The 18,031-nt window shown below is 43.5% G+C and overlaps 2 protein-coding genes across 39 annotated transcripts in view; both read right to left on the bottom strand.

The window, feature by feature from the left end:
- CTHRC1 (collagen triple helix repeat containing 1) overlaps positions 1 to 18,031 on the bottom strand; it is a 403,863-nt gene that overhangs the window by 165,955 nt on the left and 219,877 nt on the right. The gene's annotated exons all lie outside the window — the stretch shown is intronic.
- The window catches only part of BAALC (BAALC binder of MAP3K1 and KLF4), a 1,274,875-nt gene that overhangs the window by 10,797 nt on the left and 1,246,047 nt on the right, over positions 1 to 18,031 (bottom strand). For 37 of the 38 annotated variants that reach the window (XM_050800757.1, XM_050800737.1, XM_050800752.1 and 34 more), the window contains exon 3: positions 7,567 to 7,733. The exons of the other annotated variant lie outside the window; for it this stretch is intronic. In XM_050800757.1, the coding sequence (XP_050656714.1) occupies positions 7,567 to 7,733 (167 nt within the window). The remainder of the gene's footprint in view (positions 1 to 7,566; positions 7,734 to 18,031) is intronic. 38 annotated transcript variants of the gene reach the window in all.

Consider the following 18,031-nt stretch of genomic DNA (forward strand, 5'->3'; position numbering starts at 1 on the left):
GATACACAATAACACACCCTAGTTGTTCTCAAATTCTGTGAATTTATTTGCTGCTGCTTTGTGAATTTGTGCGGCATTAATGCAAGGTCAGTCGGGGGATATTCGATCTTAGCAACTCCACCAAGGGCCAGCTGCTAGCCTTGGAAGGCAGGGGTCAGACCATGCTGCAGGTAAAACTCTCAAGAATCCTCCAAGCCTGGAGCACATTCTATGCAGACCACAGCCCCCTTCCCCATCTACACTTAGACTTACTCACCCTGGGAGTTTGTATCAAGTGCCAAAAGGAGTTGTTGCTTTTCAACTTGAACCTCAGATAGACGAACAGACATTAGGAAGGCAGCAGAACCTGCTTTAGAAAAGCAACTGGGCACCCACAGAACAGTCATCACAGGATGGTGGTGCAGAGCCGGGATGGGTGTGGTCAAAGCTATGGGAACCTTTTCTAATCTGAGTGATGACTAGGCTGTCTCATTTAATCAACACGTAGGTAGCGAGTAACGGTTAGGTTCATAACCCTGAAGTAGGCTCAGGAGTCAAGGGAAAAATATAAAGAAAAATAAGGCAGTCTCTGCCCTGAGAGCCTTCTAGTTGAACTGGTTTGACTGCAGACCCTTAGACGAACACCGAGTCTTGCAAGTCTCTACAAGAGGTAGCAGCCAGTAGGTAGGTGCACATCTCTGTATTGCTAAATTCCTTCCTTTTTCCCCAGGCTTGCATTAGAGAGGACACCAAAGTGCCCTTCTAATAGCTTTCCCTCCCTTTGGTTTTCCCACAGGTTTCTGTTATTCTCTCCCTCCTTATAAGGTCCTGTTTTTGTTTTTCTAGGAGAGACTCATATTTACTTTCCAAACTCTTCCTTGATATGTCTCATATAAGTGTTATCCAGGAGAAATCCTGGGCTGGTCCTAATCTCCTTTCTTGAGCAGGTCTCCTAGCTCTGTGGACCTTCACCTGTCTCTCCTAGACTGGCCAGGCCTTGCCAATGATGTTGACCAGACACTGGGGGAGGGGGCAGGAGGAGGAGGAGGAGAAAACTCCTTAGCTGAGAATCAGTCCCCCTGCTAATTCCTTTAGCACGGTCCAGTCACTTTGCCAATAATAATAAAGCAACTTGAAAATATGTAGCTTCTGAAGACAGGAGGGTTCCCTGGAAGGCCAGCCACATGTCAGAGCCTTTTCCACTTGAGCTATGGTCACATATACATTTCTACTGTAGCTGAATACTTGAGGAGGTATTTTAAGCGCGGTGGGCGGGATGGGGGGAGGTGGGGAACAAGAGTCCTAAGCCCAAGGAAATGGCACATTCAGGTTAGAGAGTAAATGTTTGGAGGCAGCTCAAAGTTCCTGAACAACTAATTAGCGGGAGAAGACAAGCAACTATAGCGCTGCCTCTCATGTTGTTTGTTGAGCTCAGGTAGGGAGCTGGATGAAGGAGACCAAGCCAATGATTTATCAGACACTGTGGAGTCAGTAAGTCTCCAAATGACTGGGGAAATCAAGGTGCAACAGAGAAAGAGAAAGAGCTCCCCACCGAGACGGTCAGTTCCAATTTGTGAAAGATCATTTTTGCCACAATCTTCTTGCCAGTTAACACCTATTAACACCAGGCATAAGGCGGCGGGGGGACTGGAGGGAATTGACAAAAAGGAAGATATGGTTTGTTTGATGGGACAGGAAGTGGAGAAGGGCTCCAAACACAAGGTGCAGTTGCTAACAGCCATGAGCAGCATTAGTTGCCCCATCACCCTTCGGAAAGCAGCTTAAACGTGAGGTGTCATCTGCGTTAAATAGAGTAGCTGCTACCCCTGACTAGTGACCTTCTACTTCCTTCATAGCACCATTCAGAGTCTATAAATGCTTTATTTATTCTATATTATTTGGCTCCCAACCCACCTCCATTAAAACTAGCAGCTGCTTCAGAGCAAAAGCTGTGTCTGTCTTTTCTACCCTTGGATCCTTGGCACTAGAACAGTGCCTGGCACCTAGACAGCACTCAATGAACATTTGATGAATGAATCCTAAGAGTAGTTATAGGAACTGATGAAAAATTTTCCAGGCCTAGCAAGGATTGCCTTTCACATACAAATTTGTTTTGTAAGTCTGAATGGCAGCACTACAGTAGGCCTGTGGATGAGGTCACATGCTTCATGAAAGGGGTCTTCTGGAGAAGGAAAGCTTTAAAAAAAATGCCAAAGAACCACCAACCAGGTGGCCTGATGGCACCTAAGGGGAGCGCTGTGATATGCTAATAGCTCACATAGGGGTGTGATGGAAGACTGGAAGGGGCAAGTGGATACTGACTGAGCCAGATACTGAAAATGCACAAAGCTTTGGCCCAGAGTCTAAGAGACACACTAGGAAAAAACAGTCTATCAAAGGCCCAGGAGGGAATAGGAAGAAAAGTATTTTCTCTGGGCAAATAGTAGGCAGTTGAGAGCCTGCCTGAGTGTTGGTATGAGATAGCACTGCTGACAGAAGCATCAATCACGGTAAATTTAGCTTCTAAACTAACATCTTAGACAGAAAACCTTTGTCTTGGCCTTTGAGGGACTCAGAATGGCCAGTGACTGGTGAGGTCTCAGGATGTGAAGACCACTGATTATCTTTTAAATGTAAACCCTTAAAACTGAAGTTATCAGCTCCCTGATCTTATTTTGAAAATAGTTACAATACAGCCACGTTCACTTAATTATGAAAACAAAAGCTGCACAGGCTGCTCATCGATATGCATCGTCTGGCCAGGGGTGCTGCGTTGGGCAGGTGTGTGTGGTCATCACTCCTCTGTGACAGTTTCCACTGCTGTTGAAGCCCTATGGGGGCTGACTCTGCCTGCCCCATTTTAAAGCCCCAAGAGCTCCCAAAATGTGTATGTGTGTGTATGTGCATGTATGCGTCTGGGTGTGTGTGTGTGTATGCGTCTGTGTGTGTGTGTATGTGTGTATGTGTGTGTATGCGTCTGGGTGTGTGTATGTGTGTGTATGCGTCTGTGTGTGTATGTGTGTGCATGTGTGTGTGTGTATGTATGTGTGAGTGTGTGTATATGTCTGTGCGTGTGTGTATGTGTGAGTGTGTGTATGTGTGTGTACATGCATGTACGCATGTGTGTGCATTTCCGTGTGTGTGTGCGTGTATGTGTGTAGGTGTGTGTGCATGTGTGTATGTGCGTGTGTGTATGTGTGTGCACGTGTGCACCATGTGAGTGCACGTGTGTATGTGTGTATGTGTGTGTGTGTCCACGTGTGCTTGTGTATGTGCGTGTCTGCGCATGTGTATGTGCATGTGTGGTGTATGTGTGTGTGTGCACATATGTGTGTGCATGGTATGCGTGTATGTATGTGCATGTGCATGTGAGAGTGTGTGTATGTGTGAGTGTATGTGTATGTGTGTGTGTGGGCGTGTGTGCATGATGTGCGTGTGTGTGTGGTGTGCATGTGTATGTCCGTGTATGTGCGTGTGTGAGTGTGTGTGTGAGTGTGTGTGCGTGTGTGTGCATATGTGTATGTGCATGTGTATATGCGTATGTGCATGTGTATATGCATATGTGTGTGTGCTGTATGTGCATGCATGTGTGTGCGTGTGTGCATGTGTGTGTGCGTGTGTGCATGTGTATGTATATGTGTGTGTGCGTGTGTGCGTGTGTATGTGTGTGTATGTATGTGTGTGTGTATGTGTGTGTGCGTGTGTGTGCGTGTGTGTGTATAAGAGTGTGTGTGTGTGTGGGGGGGGGGGAGCATGGGGACCTACTTTCCCTAGCTATATCTGAGTACCAATTCCCATCTGTAAATTGGAGACAATGTCAACATTTTAGAGTTATTGTGAGGATTAAGAGATAATATAACAAAGTGCTTAGCACCCTATGTCATACCTAGACCACACATGAATAAATATTTGCTACTGGCTGGGTGCAGTGGCTCACACCTATAATCCTAGCACTTTGGGAGGCTGAGGCAGAAGGATTGCTTGAGCTCAGGAGTTTGAGACCAGCCTGGGCAACATAGTGAGATCTCCTCTCTGCAAATAATTAACAAATTGGCTGGGCCTGGTGGTGTGTGCTTATGGTCCCAGTTAGTTGGGAGGCTGCACTTGAGCCCAGGCACTGGAGGCTGCAGAGACCAGTGACCGAACCACTGCACTCCAGCCTGGGTAATAGAGTGAGACCTGGTCTAAAAATAAGTAAATAAATAATAAATGAATAAGTAGTTGCTACCACAAGGAAGACAGACTAAGCACAACTTACTGATTTTTAATTCTTTTGTTCCGTAACTGAAACTCAACCACTGCTAGTTAGAGTATAAAGCAGCAAAACCACTTTGGAAAACTATTTGTCAGTGTCTATGAAAGTCAAATATACCCCTGTCCTATGACCCAGCAATTCCACTCCCAAGTATATTCCCAAAAGAAGTGCTGTCCACCAAAGGACATGCACACAAACATTAAAAGCTGTATTGTTCACAATAGCCCCAAACTGGAAACAACCCAAATGTTTATCAAGTAAAATGGTTAAATTGCAGTGTGTTCATATAAAGAAATATACATAACAATGAAAATGAGAAAATTATTGCAACTCAGAACAACATGGGTGATTTTCACAAGGATAATGTTGAGCAAAAGAAGCCAGACATGAAAAAGCTCACACTTGTATGATTCTATTTATAAAAGTCTCAAAAATAAATCAAACTGATCTATAATACTAGGAGTGAGAAGAATGGTGACACTGTGGATTTCTGGGCTGGTGATAGTGTTCTATATCTTCATCTGCATGATGGTTACATGGATGTGCCACCTTACAAGAATTCATTGAAGTTATGAGTTGCATTTCTTTGTGTATGTATGTGGCATGGGGTAGCCTGCATTATTGACCCTAATTCTTTGCTCTCTCTCCACTTTGGACAGAGTATGTTTCCCTGCTTGAAGTTGGGCTTGTCCATTTGACTTGCTTTGGCCAATGGGATATTAGTCGGTATGATGTGAGCAGAGACATGAAATGTGTTCAAGTAGTTTGGTTTTGCCCCCTCGTGTTTCTGCCGTAGTCATAAGAATATACCCCAGAAAGCTGCTGCTTTCTTGGCCTGGTTTCCAGAATAATATATATGAAACAGACTGAGCCAGCCCTTGAAAAGTCAGGCTGAGCCTTTTTAAGTTACAGCTGACCATGGTGGCAGTGGTGGGGGTCAGGGGAGGTGTTGTCTCAAGCAACTGAATGTTGCTGTGTTTCGTTATGCAGCATTATTGAGGCAACAACTGACTAATACCCTATTCATTTTTAAAATGTACTTGCAGCTCTTATGTTCTATCTTCTTAATAGAAACCTTTTCCAATTTAAAGTTACCAACATCCTTCTACAGCACTTATATGGCCTTATTCATGTAACACAATCAAAGGAATCTCAGTTTCCTTGTCTATAAAATGGGGATAATGCTTACTTCACAATGCTCTTAGGGGAACTTAAGGAGCCAGTACACTTAAAAGCACTTTGTATACTGCAAAACACAATTTTAAAGTGATGAATGAGGCGGGCAGAAAATGAGGTGGGGAAACAAGTGCATGGATCATGCCATCCATCAGGCAAAGCTTGAGCCTCTTGACCACGGCTCATCCTGGCTCAGAGGGTGAGGGCACAAATGTGGAGAGGAGACTAGAAGACAAATATCTGCGCCTATGGTAGAGCAGTCACCACAGGGTCCAGACTGTCTTGAGAGATGGCAATGATGATTAGGTCTCTAGAAGGCCAGCTTATGCATAGGCAAAGTAGACAATACAGAACTCTAAGAAGGACACCACAACCCTGAAATCTACACCCCCCATTACCTTCTCCAGTGTCTGCAGGGCCCCCATTAGTGTTTCATTTAAGTAGGTTATGGTGCTGTGTGCCTAACTGTCCCCTGTTAATCCTAACTGCCATTCTTATCTATATCCCAGTTTATAAGAGCAGACCCATCTGTTCACTCGTTTTGGTATTATTTCCATTGTGTGGATAATGAACCTGAGATTCTGAGAGCTTAGTGATTTCTGAAAGGCCCTTAGTTAATGAGCTTTAGAGATGAATTTGCAACAGGTTTTCTGACCAAAACTTAGAGAGGCAAACTCACTGATATGAGCAAGAATTCCATCATTAGATAATGAGTTGCACTCTCAGAAAACAGCTGACATTGACCCAAGGACACAGGACTGGTAAGTTTTTGGAACTGGGGGCTAACCTGATTAAGCTTATCAAACTTAACCTGCATTGCTTGCTTTTAATAACTTACTTCTAGTTAATCTTAAAACCTATATAGCTAAAAGTCCCATAGCTAACCAATCCACTAGCTTTGTTACAGACTACATATCTGACATATAAATCACTACTGTAACAGTTGCTTAAAGTTGTTTTTCAGGAACTTGGGGTTAGCTCTTATCCAGTTAAAGCCAGATGAGATCACTGACCCTTCAACTGGGTTTGTAGAAATGCCCAAGAGGTGACCTTTTGAAGTCAGAAGACCAAAACCCTTTCTGAAGATCATGCAAACACAGCCATTTTCTCAACATGAGTCCTGTGAAGAGCCATGAACCATGACTATGCAAGCACAGACTATTGATTATCTCACTTTACCCCACTGCCAATCATCTTTCCCCATGCCTTAGACTACCCAGCTTCTTTATCCCATAGATAGCCCTAAACCCTATCTTTGCGGAGGCAGATTTGGGATCTGTTCTTCTGCCTCCTCACTTGGCTGCCTCATGAATAAACTTTCTCTTTTGCAAAACCTATTGTTACAGTGATTGGTTTGCTGTGCACAGACAGAATGAGCCTGGTTCAGTATCATTTTGACAGAAGGATAGGAGAAAATGGGTATGGAGCATAGGGTAAGCAGTGGATTTTGAAGGGAGTGGGGCATAGGGAAGACAAGGAAGTCAGAAGGAGGAACTGGGTGGAAGAGGAAGAGACTGCAGATGCCTGAGCCCAGCCTACTGAAAGCGTTCATTCTGGGCTGCCCCTCCTGTACCCATAAGAAGAGCTTCCCAAAAGTAGCTCTTGGAGAAAAGAAAGGATGCCAGCCATGTCCAGGGACATCACTGCCCTACCTCTTCCAACAGTGTGGGGATGATACTGTCACCACATTCTGCTATGAGAGCCACCTTTGGGGGCCCTTCCACTGCCCTCCTGGTTGGAGGACCTGAGTAAAATGCCAGGCTTGTTTCCAACAACTCTGGTCTTCTCTTTCCTTCCTCTGCCCACTCTCCACCCTGCCAACCCCTGAGACTGGTCAGCTGCCTGGCCTAAGACTGGTTCCTCTAACCAGCACAGTCCTCACCATCAACATGGTGACAGTGGCCACAGAAAACAAGATCCTTGAATAAAGTTGTACTTAAGCAAACATACACATGGAAACAAAAAGCAGCAACCCTCAAGGCAGGGTTTTGGGGTGGGGTTTGCAGCAATTTTACATGGGTGGGGTAGAGACTTTTTATTGCCAAGGTGAGCCATCCCCGGTCCCTCCCTGGACACAGCTGCTGCGTGGCTCTGCCCTGAAGCAAGCCCTGCCCCCATTCTCCAGTCCCCAGTTGATTCTGTGGCTGTAACCCTACCTCTGTGGTCTGAAGGCCATTCTGTTTCTGGGTCAGAGGGCCTGAGCTGAGGCTCTGGGGATTTGGGCACTGGGTCTCACAGTTCGTCTTCTTCTCTGGATTGGGTATTCCACCTGGGACTGTAGATCGGGGCACACCATTGGAGGACAGTCCATCTTCCAGCACGCCTGGGGGAGGTAAGCAGAGGATGGAACCAGAAGCTTGCACATGGCAGATGTTGCAAACAATCCCAAAATGGAGGAGAAAAAGATAGTCAAAATGAAAAAACAAAAGTTGGCAGAAATCCCACCATGCAGAGCTACACTTTTCTATAACAACATGTATGCTTTTTACAAAAAGGAGATTTTAAAACAATTCTGTAACCTGAAATTTTTACCTAATGATACCTTGATGACTTTTTTCTACACCATTAAATATTCTGCCATATTATTTTTCGCAAATCTATGTCATCATTTATTTACCTAATCCCCTCTGCTTGGATATTTGTTTCCACATTTTCGTAATAAATCTTACTGTGATGAAACACCTTGTGGTTAAAGCTTTATTTTAAATTACTTCCTTGGGATAAATTCCTAGAAGTGGAATTACTGGCTTGAAGGTTATATAAATGTCGGGTTTTTGTTCTGTTTTGTTTTTTTAGAGAGAGGGTCTCGCTCTGTTGTCTAGGCTGGAGTATAGTGGCATGATCATCGCTTGCTCCAGTCTCAAACTCCTGGGCTCAAGCGATCCTCTCACCTCAGCTTTCCAAATAGCTGGGACTAAAGGCATGTGTCACCATGCCCGGCTAATTTTTGTATATTTTTTTGTAGAGACAGGGTCTCACTATATTGCCCAGGCTGGTCTTGAACTCCTGGCCTTGAGCAATCCTCCCACCTTGGTCTTCTAAAGTGCTGAGATTACAGGCATGAGACAACATGTTTGGCCAATACATAAATTTTTTAAATAGCTCCATCTCAAAGTATTGGACTGAGTATGTGTGCCTTTTACAACAAATGCCAAGAAATGATAGAAAGAAGTTTAAATAAAAAGCCTCACTGAAAAGGGAGAGGACTACACTGAGGAATTAATAAAGGATGAAAATAATCTTATTGGAAAGAGAAAAGGTAGCCCAGGAAGTATGACAGGGAATGCCAAGTATGATGCCAGAAGCTGACAGGGTCTCTGCTGTAGTTACAGGGAGGCAAGGAGCAGCCAGGTAGCCTGGGCTTTCTACTCCTCCACCTGCTGAGGCCAGTCAGCAACAATAGAGGAGTCTGTGAGGGGCAAGGACTAGAGAGAAGGGCAGTGCTCTCAGGAGCTGGAGACCCTGACAGAAACAAAAACCCTGGCTAAGAAGACTGGTATTTTGAAAATAGTGCCAAGAGTTAGGCCAATAGTAGTTCCCATCCCTGCTCTCCAAATGGGTCTCTCAAATAGATGCAGATGACATTCTAGCAGGAAACTTCAGTTACAAAAATCATACAAAAACAAGAATGAGCAAACATTTGAGGAAGGCCAACACCATAAAAAAGAGACAACTAACTCTGCAATGGAGATCCCCAAAAGAAATGGAGTTAATATGGTATTCAGAAAAGAATTTTCAATAAGTATAGTCAATCTGCTCAGAAAAATGAAGATAATATAACCACAGAATGAGGATAAGAGTCACCCAAAAAGGTTCAGAGATATTTGAAATAATAATCTTAAATGTTGAAAGAAAAAACCCTCAATAGAGAAGCTGAACAACACAATAGACAGAAAGAGCAGTTTAGTGAGCTGAAAGGGCAGGCCAAGGAATCCTCTGTGGTAGCACAGAGGGCTGAACGTTATTAGGAAATGCAGGATAGAAATCCAGTAAATTAAACCTTGATCTAACAAGAGTTTTAGATGAGAGGCTAGAGAAGATTGAGGGGAAGCGATATTCACAGAAATGATAGATAAAGACTTCTTAGAACCAAAGAAAGATGTGAAACCTCAATTTGAAGTAGGCTACCAAATACTTGGCAAGATAAGTAAAAAGAGAAGCCCAACCTAAGACAGATGTTAGTGAAGTTTCAGAACATCAATTATATCAAGAACAGCTTCAGAAGAGGAAAAAAAAAAAACTCAAGAATGAGACTGACATCAACTTTTCATTCATCTTATGAAAACATCGTTTCATAAGAAGACTATGAAACAATGTTTTCAAGATTTCAAAGGATATACACATTTTTAAGTCTTTTGCAATGTATTTTCAAATTTACTTCTACAAGTCTTGCTTCTGTTGACCATCTGTCAATAGTATATAAGACAGCAATATTCCCTAAATCCTGACAAATACTGAATATTTTCTTTTCTGGTTTTCATCTTTGTCAATTTAAGAGGTAAAATAAAGTATCTCATTGCTTGGATTAATGCTTCTTGATTTACTAAAGATGTTATATTATTTATATGCCTAATGACTAATTGTGCAGGTTTTTATTTTAATTGTAAAGTCATTTGTTTCTCTTTCCTTTGGGGTATTTGCCTGGGCTTGCTTTTAATCAAACGTAAAGAAAAACAAACAAAATGCTTTCCCTGGGTGTTGAGAAATTATTTGCCATGGAGCAGGCATCAGAAGCACGGTGTATTTTTGTATATCAAGGGCGGGAGGGTGTTGACTGGCAGAGCTGCTAAGACTGCAGTTCCCACACAGTGAGATGGCAGTGTCCACAGGACACCTATCCGTGTGTCACCCACTTGCTCTGCCAAATGCTAATGAGCTTTCAACTGTGACCATGGGATAGAAATCAGAATTCAAAACATTGAAAGTCACAGTGGAAAATATCTGGTCCAGAGCTCCCTCACTGGCAGGCCTCAGCACATTGGGGTGCTGTGATGGATTCAAAGTGAACAGATAAATGGATTCCTGCATCTGGGCTTGCCCCAAATCCTTATGGCTTCCTTCCTCCATCAGTTACAGCCTGCCGCTGTCTCTTCCCATTCCCACCCATTCTCCATCCTGTACCTAAAGGGGCCTGAGATGCGTGTGTATGAACACCACAGCACACATGTCTCATCTCTGCCCACTCCTCCCTGCAAACAGCCTGGAGCTAGGGCAGTGTACACCTGCAGGAGAGATCGGGAAAATAGGCCCATGAAGACCCTGGAAGCAGGCTTGGTGTGGATTTGGATTTGGTGTGATTCAGACTAGATTCTAGGGTCCCACAACCCACAGAAGAGTCTAGAATAGTGCTACTCAGTGTCCTCCAGGGACCAAACTGTTGTTACTGTCTGCTGTGGGATACATATAAGAACTGAGTGCAAGCATTTACAAATTTCTATAGCAACTTGACATTGCCAGAACATCCAAAGGCAGACTTGCTTGATTGAACTTACTGGGTGCAAACTAGGCTGAGTGCTTTTAAACTCATATGGTGAGTCACAAGTGGGGTGAGTTGTGTATTAATCACAAACAGCAGAACCACATATTTGTCTGTGATGGACTGGGGGAATAAAAGCAATGAATCCTGAAGGAGGGCTGAGGCTTTGGTAGATATGTCCCCTTGGCCTCTGGATAACTCACCCTGTGGGAAGGGTGGGGCTGATGGGGTGAAAGGGGCTAGGGGTGTCTGAAGCACAAGACCAAGGTAGAGACTCCATTTCCTAAGCCTAGGGTAGGACTGCCTTCAGCCCTTAGGGCTACTGAGTGGGAGTCAAGGCTGGCCAGGGCTCCCTTTGCTTGCTGTTTCCCCCAGTGTACCATACAGATGTTGCCTTGTTTTTTTGAGATGGAGTCTTGCTCTGTCGCCCAGGGTGGAGTGCAGTGGCATGATCTCAGCTCACTGCAGCCTCTGCCTCCTGGGTTCAAGCAACTGAACCGCCTCAGCCTCCTGAGTAGCTGGGACTACAGGCATGCACTAACACACCCAGCTAATTTTTGTGTTTTAAGTGGAGATGGAGTCTTACCATGTTGGCTAGGCTGGTCTCAAACTCCTGGCCTCAAGTGATCCACCCGCCTTGGCCTCCCAAAGTGCTGGGATTACAGGTGTGAGCCCCCACACCCAACCTCCAGATGTTGCCATTTTCTATGTGCATCATGACTTGGTACCGGGGTCAAAGGTGAGTGAGAGGCCCCTACCAAGCCATCCTCTGAATGCACCATGATGCTGCCAGCCTGAATGGGGATGGCTACTCCCTTGTCATACCTGAGACACTTCAAGGGGCACACCTGACCCCAATCCTCCCCATGCCTATGGCCAGGTCCCTCTGGGGGTTGAAGGACACGAAACACAGCTCCCTTCTCCCTTCCCCCAATGCAATCCAGTTGCTGACACCCAAGGAGGGCAGCGGGGAAGCAAGGAGAGGCCTAGCGCACCAGGATGAAGAGCAGGCAGCAGGGAACATATCCCAGGGAGGTGGAAAGGCAACAGCAAGTGGGGTCAAGTATGATTTAGAGCTCCAAGCCCGGGGACACGCTTCCTTGTCCATTGGATTTACTTACAAAACACACATTAAAAGACAAAAGTGTGAAGGATTTCAAGATGGTGCCTGCAGAGCATTAGATACTAAGCACAGGGCCCCTTGTGAGCACAGCAGGCCCTGTGAGGCTGCACTGGCTGCACATTCATGAAGCCATCCCTGCCAACCCATAAAACAGACCAAGGCAGGGCTGCCATAACTGAGGTGCCAATGGCCAGTCCTTCTCTCTCAGCAGCTCCTATCCCTGGCATCTTTGCTAAGCCTAAGGGCTGCTAGAAACGCAATTTAAAAATCCATCATTTGGTCTAAAGTTTTCATTTTTCGCCAAACAAAAATTACAACTTCGATCTTTTAAGCCCCCAGTCTAGAGACTTCCTCATCTATTAAATGGAGATAATACTGCCACCTTCATGGGGTGATGGTAAAGATTAAGTGAGACCATATCTAAAGGTTCTAACAGTGCCTGCACATATATTGCACTGATTATTGGTAACACAGCCTATCCCCGCCTCTGGCCCCTCTCCATTAGCCACACTGGTTGCATTCCTGACTTATGAGTCACACAACCAGCTAAGTGCTAAGCCACTGGCTTACTGAGTATGATGAAACAGAGAAGCTCTGTGCCAAGCAGGGCCAGCTTGGGGGATTGGCACCTGCCAAACAATGAGCAGGGGTCATCTGCCCAGTGTGGTCAAGAGGACACCCCAAGGGGTTAGGAATATAAGGCCATTTTCTGTTACTTCTATCTGTAACAAACCAGGTGATTTTGCTGCATGGATTTAATTTAACTCATATTTTCTGGTTATGAAAAATAGATTCAATGTTAGAAAACTTTTAGAATTCAGAAAAACACAAAGGAAAAATAATTTTTTTACCTCCTCACCCAGCGATATGTCCTGTGTAGGAGACCAGAATATGCCACTCCAAAAAAATGCCACTTTGGCATAAGGATTATTTTAAGCTGAAGGTAATGGAGAAGTAGTTACAAAAAGTTCTCTGCCACTGCCTCCCACCCGCCCCCTCCCCCTGCCATTTGCCTAAAAGTAGGACATAAATTTACTTTTCACTGGTCACTAAACAAGAGGAAAGGCTTCTTCCCCTCTCCACCAGGAAAGACAAAGGTTGATCACTGAAGACAACTTTAGACCCTTGTCAGCCTGGAGAGGGCACCAGAGGAATCTACATTAACAAGCTTTACTAACTAGCCTTTATCTACTGTCTGTCTGCCTTCCCATAATTTTTCATCCCTAGAGACTCAAAGTCCTTTTCCTTTTTCTTGTCACTTCTCTAAAAATTTACGGGTTTTTGTTGAAGATGCTACATATGCTGGAATTCCAAGACACTTCTTTGAGATTTAGTAATTGCCTAGATATCTCCCATGTATATGTAAAATATACATGTTAATGAGCTTCTGTTTGCTTTTCTCTTATTAATCTATCTTTCATTACAGGATTAATCACAGCTAATAACTGAGAGTGGAAAGAAAGTTATTTTTTCCTCCCCTGGACCTGTCAACAGAGCTGTATGTCCTTCCAACAGATGCTATTAGTGCCTGCCCAGATCCACACACCTGACCCTGCACCCATCCCCAGGTGTGGTGGATGTTGGTGGCTAACAGCTCACCTCTGGCTTCTTCTCCTAAGGCTTGCCCTTGGCTGAAGGGAGCCCCCTTACCAGGAGAAGCCTTGCCAGTTATATTAATATCAGTGGCAGTCCATGCTAATGACCAACTAAAAGTATCTGTTGATGGGGAGAGTGGGAACAACAGCCCAGCTCCTTTGCTTCTAAGCAATTTCTGTCCTTTCACTTCAAAGTGACCCATAGGATCAGGCTGAGGCTAGACTAATCCTGAAACCACATCTTTGCTCAGCTCCTTGTCCTGCCCCATCCTGCTTCTCTCCCTCCCTCCTTCACACTCTCCTCCCAGGAATGCCCCTAGGAGTCACTTGCACAAAATCTCCATCTCAGGCTTTGTTTCTAGGGAACCAAACCCAAGACAATATACATACCCTGCTTATTGGATATATTTCTTCTGCCTCTCCAGTCTCACTCTCCCCTTCTCTCTACCCTGCTTTCTCTCCCGGGAGACTGACCTGAATGCACGTCAACAGGGTCTCTTGTCCGCTGGCTTCTAGTGAGGTTTGACCAATAGGAAGCACTAGCTTTAGAGGGGAAGGGTCTGCGGCGGCACATTGAGGTCAGGTTTTTATTTCCCTAGCTCCTTCCTTGCAGGTTGTTGTGGGTGGACCATGTCCTCTACATACTTCTCCACCAGAAAAGGGTGTAAGCAAGAAAAGCCTGAGAGATTGTTCAGTTAAGTCTCCCTGATGACTTCAGGGAGAGCTCAGGGAAGTGAGGAGAACAGAAGACAGATGGTCAGTTGTTGAGTAGAGAGTTACAGATGCTGTATCAGTCAGGGTTCTCAGCTGTAAGCAACAGAAATTGATTGGAGAATTAAGGCTTTAAAAAAGGATTTATTAAAATAATCTGGGAGCTCACAGCGTTTCTGGGAAGGCTGGAGGTTGAGGCATGGACGCTATCAAGGGACAACTTCCTAAATCTTTCCACCAACCCTAGACTCTGAAATTGCCCTCAGCACTGCTGCCACACTTATATTCAAAACTTACTATTTATCTGAGATAAACGTTTAACTGGGTGTCTTGAATTTTATCTGGCAACCCTATTGGGGTTATGCAAAATACTCATCAAGTGCCCCCGAGTGGGGACACTGTTGTGAAAGTTGCACTGTACTAAACCCTGGGCTCTATTTGCATGTCTACTCCACACCACTCCTCTCATGCTGAGGAGACAGGAGAAATCCCTTTATTTTACAGAGGAAGAAATTGAAGTTTAACCCAGGTTCTATATGTTTCCAAAGCTTGTAGTATCAGCAAAAACTCCCAAGTAGGCAGTTCTCAAATTTTAATGCATGAAACTACATGAAACTCACCTGGGGTGTCTGTTAAAATGCAGACCTCTACATTCATTCCCCCAGAACTTCTGATTCAGTAGGGGCCCAGGAATATGCATCTTAACAAGTTCCCTCTATCCCACCCCCAGGGATTCTGAGGCAGGGGATTCTAAAGACTGCAGAGGCTCATCTATATTATAAATATATACAGATCTATCTATCTATCTATCTATCTATCTATCTATCTATCTATCTATCATCTATCTTTCTATCTATCTATCTGACGTAGACATCCACACTCATGTTAGTTTTGAGGGTCACAAAGTACTCATCCATGTTTTTTCCACAGTGAAGTCTGTACCAGTAAATTAAGAGACATTTGTGTGCCCCTAGAGTATGTCTTTTTTGACACCCTTCACAAAATTTTCATTCCATGCAGGAGACAAGCCAAATCACTGACTTTGCCAAAAGATGGGAAAGAGCTGTATCCACAGCTTGCTGATAAATTGCAACCCCAGTGATCCCTTGCCAAAGCTTCTTGCTATTTTGGAAATGGAGCTGGGCAAGAGGGAAGAGTACAGAAATTAAAAATGGTAGCTGGAAGCCATGTGGAGAGCAGGTCAAGGGGTAATTTCTCCTTAGCTTGAGCACCTGGCTTTCCTTGGTGAAGATGGTCACAGAGAGTTGGTCCAAAATCATCAGAAACAACCTGCAAGTCATTCTCCTCAATGACAGAAAACCGAAGTATAAGACATTGGCAATCAATATGGAAAGAATCTCCTAAAGTCACAGCCAGTGAAACTCTGGTTCATCAAACACTGTCTGGGCTCTCAGGTCCTGAACACATGGCTGATAATAATTTTGTCTAAACTGAGGTATAAGTTAAACAAGCTGTGATTGCTCAGCCACTTACTAAGAATTTGTTTCATCCTTAAAATGAACTAGAGTGGGACAGTGTCATTTCTTCAATCTGATGAGAAATTGTTGGCCACATTCTATGTATAATACTATAATATATGACTTTTTGCATGGCTATTACAAACACATTCTTAGAAAATATTGAGCAACCCTTAAATTTATGGTCATTTTTTTTCTGGACAATGGTGCCAAGACACTTCAATGGGTAAAGAATAGTTTTTCACCACATGTGCTATGACAACTGAATATCTACATACAAAAGAATGAAGTGCACCCCCTACCTCACACCATATACAAAAACCAAGTCAAAAGGATCAAAGACCTAAATGTAAGGGCTAAAATCATAAAACACTGAAAGGAAAATATAGGTGTAAGTCTTCATGACCTTGGATTATCCAATTGTTTCTTAGAAATGACCCCAAAAGCATAAGCAACAACCATGAAAAATAGATATAATGAGCATTATCAAAACTGAAAACTTTTGTGATTCAAAGGACACCATGAAGAAAGTGAAAAGACAATCCACAGAATAGGAGAAAAATTTTACGAATTATATATTTGGTAAGGAACTAACTCTGAAAGAACTCCTACAACTCAATAATAAAAAAGATAAATAATCCAAATAAAACATCAGCAAAGGACCTGAGCAGACATTTCATTATAGAAGATATGCAAATGGCCAATAAACATATGAAAAGATACTTAGCATCATTAGCTATCAAAAAATTGCACATCAAAAACCACAAGGAGATACCACTTCACACCCACTAGGATGGGGCTGTAATAAAAATAGATAGAGAATAAGTGTTCTCAGAAATGTAGAGAATTTGGAAATCTCATACACTGCTGGTGGGAAGACAAAATGGTACAGCTGCTTTCAGTCTGCAATTCCATAAAAGGTTGAACATAGTGGTACCATAACCCAGAAATTCCTCTAGGGTATACACCCAAGAGAAACAAAAGCCTGTATCCACACAAAAACTTGTTCATGAGTGTTCTTAGCAATCTTATTTATAATAGCCAAAAAGTAGAAACAACCCAAATACCCATCAATTGATGGATAAATAAATAAAATATAGTATGTATATAAAATGGAATATTATTTGGCAGTTTGACAAAAAATGAAGTTCTGATATATACTATGACATTGATGAACCTTGAAAACATTATGCTACATGAAAGAAGCCAGTTACAGAAGACCACATATTATATAATTCCATTTATATGAAATGTTCAGAAATAGGCAATTCTATAGATAGAAAAGTAGTGGTTGTGTAGGCCTGGGGGTTTGGGAGGAAATGAGAGTGACTGTTAATAGGTTCAGGGTTTCTTTTTGATGTGATGAAAATGTTCTAAAATTGATTGTGCACAACACCAAGAATTTAAAAAATCATTTAATTGTATGCTTTAAATGGGTCAATTGTATGGTATGTGAATTATACCTCAGCAAAGCTGTCATTTTTTCAAATGGTGAGTAATACATTTTGGAATGTTTATTGACTAAAGAAAATATAGAAGCACATTTGGATTTGAACAGCAATGATCAAGGAAAGAAATTGACTAATGGACATGTATAGTCCTTAAGGACTAGCAACAGTCCCCAAAGGACATGGGTCCTGACAAGGAAGACATTGGAAGACCACTGTTCCCTGAGATTAACCACCAGCCTGTCACATCTGCCATTGGCCATAGGGTTTAGTAGGGGAAATGGCTTCCCCATGGTACCCAGCAGCATACAAGGCAGGAGCCTGCTGAGAGTGACAGCTGGAATTGACAGGACAGGAGGCAGAAGCAAGGAGTGTCCTGTTTGTCTTTGGTGAAATGGGCCTGAATTCTTCTCTTCCCAAAGAGATGCCCAGGAGACAATAGACAAGCTAATGAACTGGAAGGCAGCCAAAAGGAAAAGTTAAAATCTCACTTGCATTCTCTCTAGCGCTACACTTTGGACCTGCCAGTCTTTTCTGAGGGTGTACTTACTTTCCTCTCTCCCTTTGCTCCTCTCAGAGGTGCCTGCCTTCCTTGAAATTTCTTCACCTCTGCTTCAAGAGCACCACAGACCAGATTCTTCAAGGCAGGTACTGCCATATCTTTGTGTTAATTACCGTGGGGTGTCCCAACTCGTTCATGAAATTCAGTTCTCTCTCCCACCAAATGTGTTTATATCTTACTACAGTATGCAATATTGCTAGGATTGTAACAATACTCTATATTTTACCA

This window comes from Macaca thibetana, chromosome 8 (assembly GCF_024542745.1).
Source record: "Macaca thibetana thibetana isolate TM-01 chromosome 8, ASM2454274v1, whole genome shotgun sequence".
NCBI classification, from domain to species: Eukaryota; Metazoa; Chordata; class Mammalia; order Primates; family Cercopithecidae; genus Macaca; species Macaca thibetana.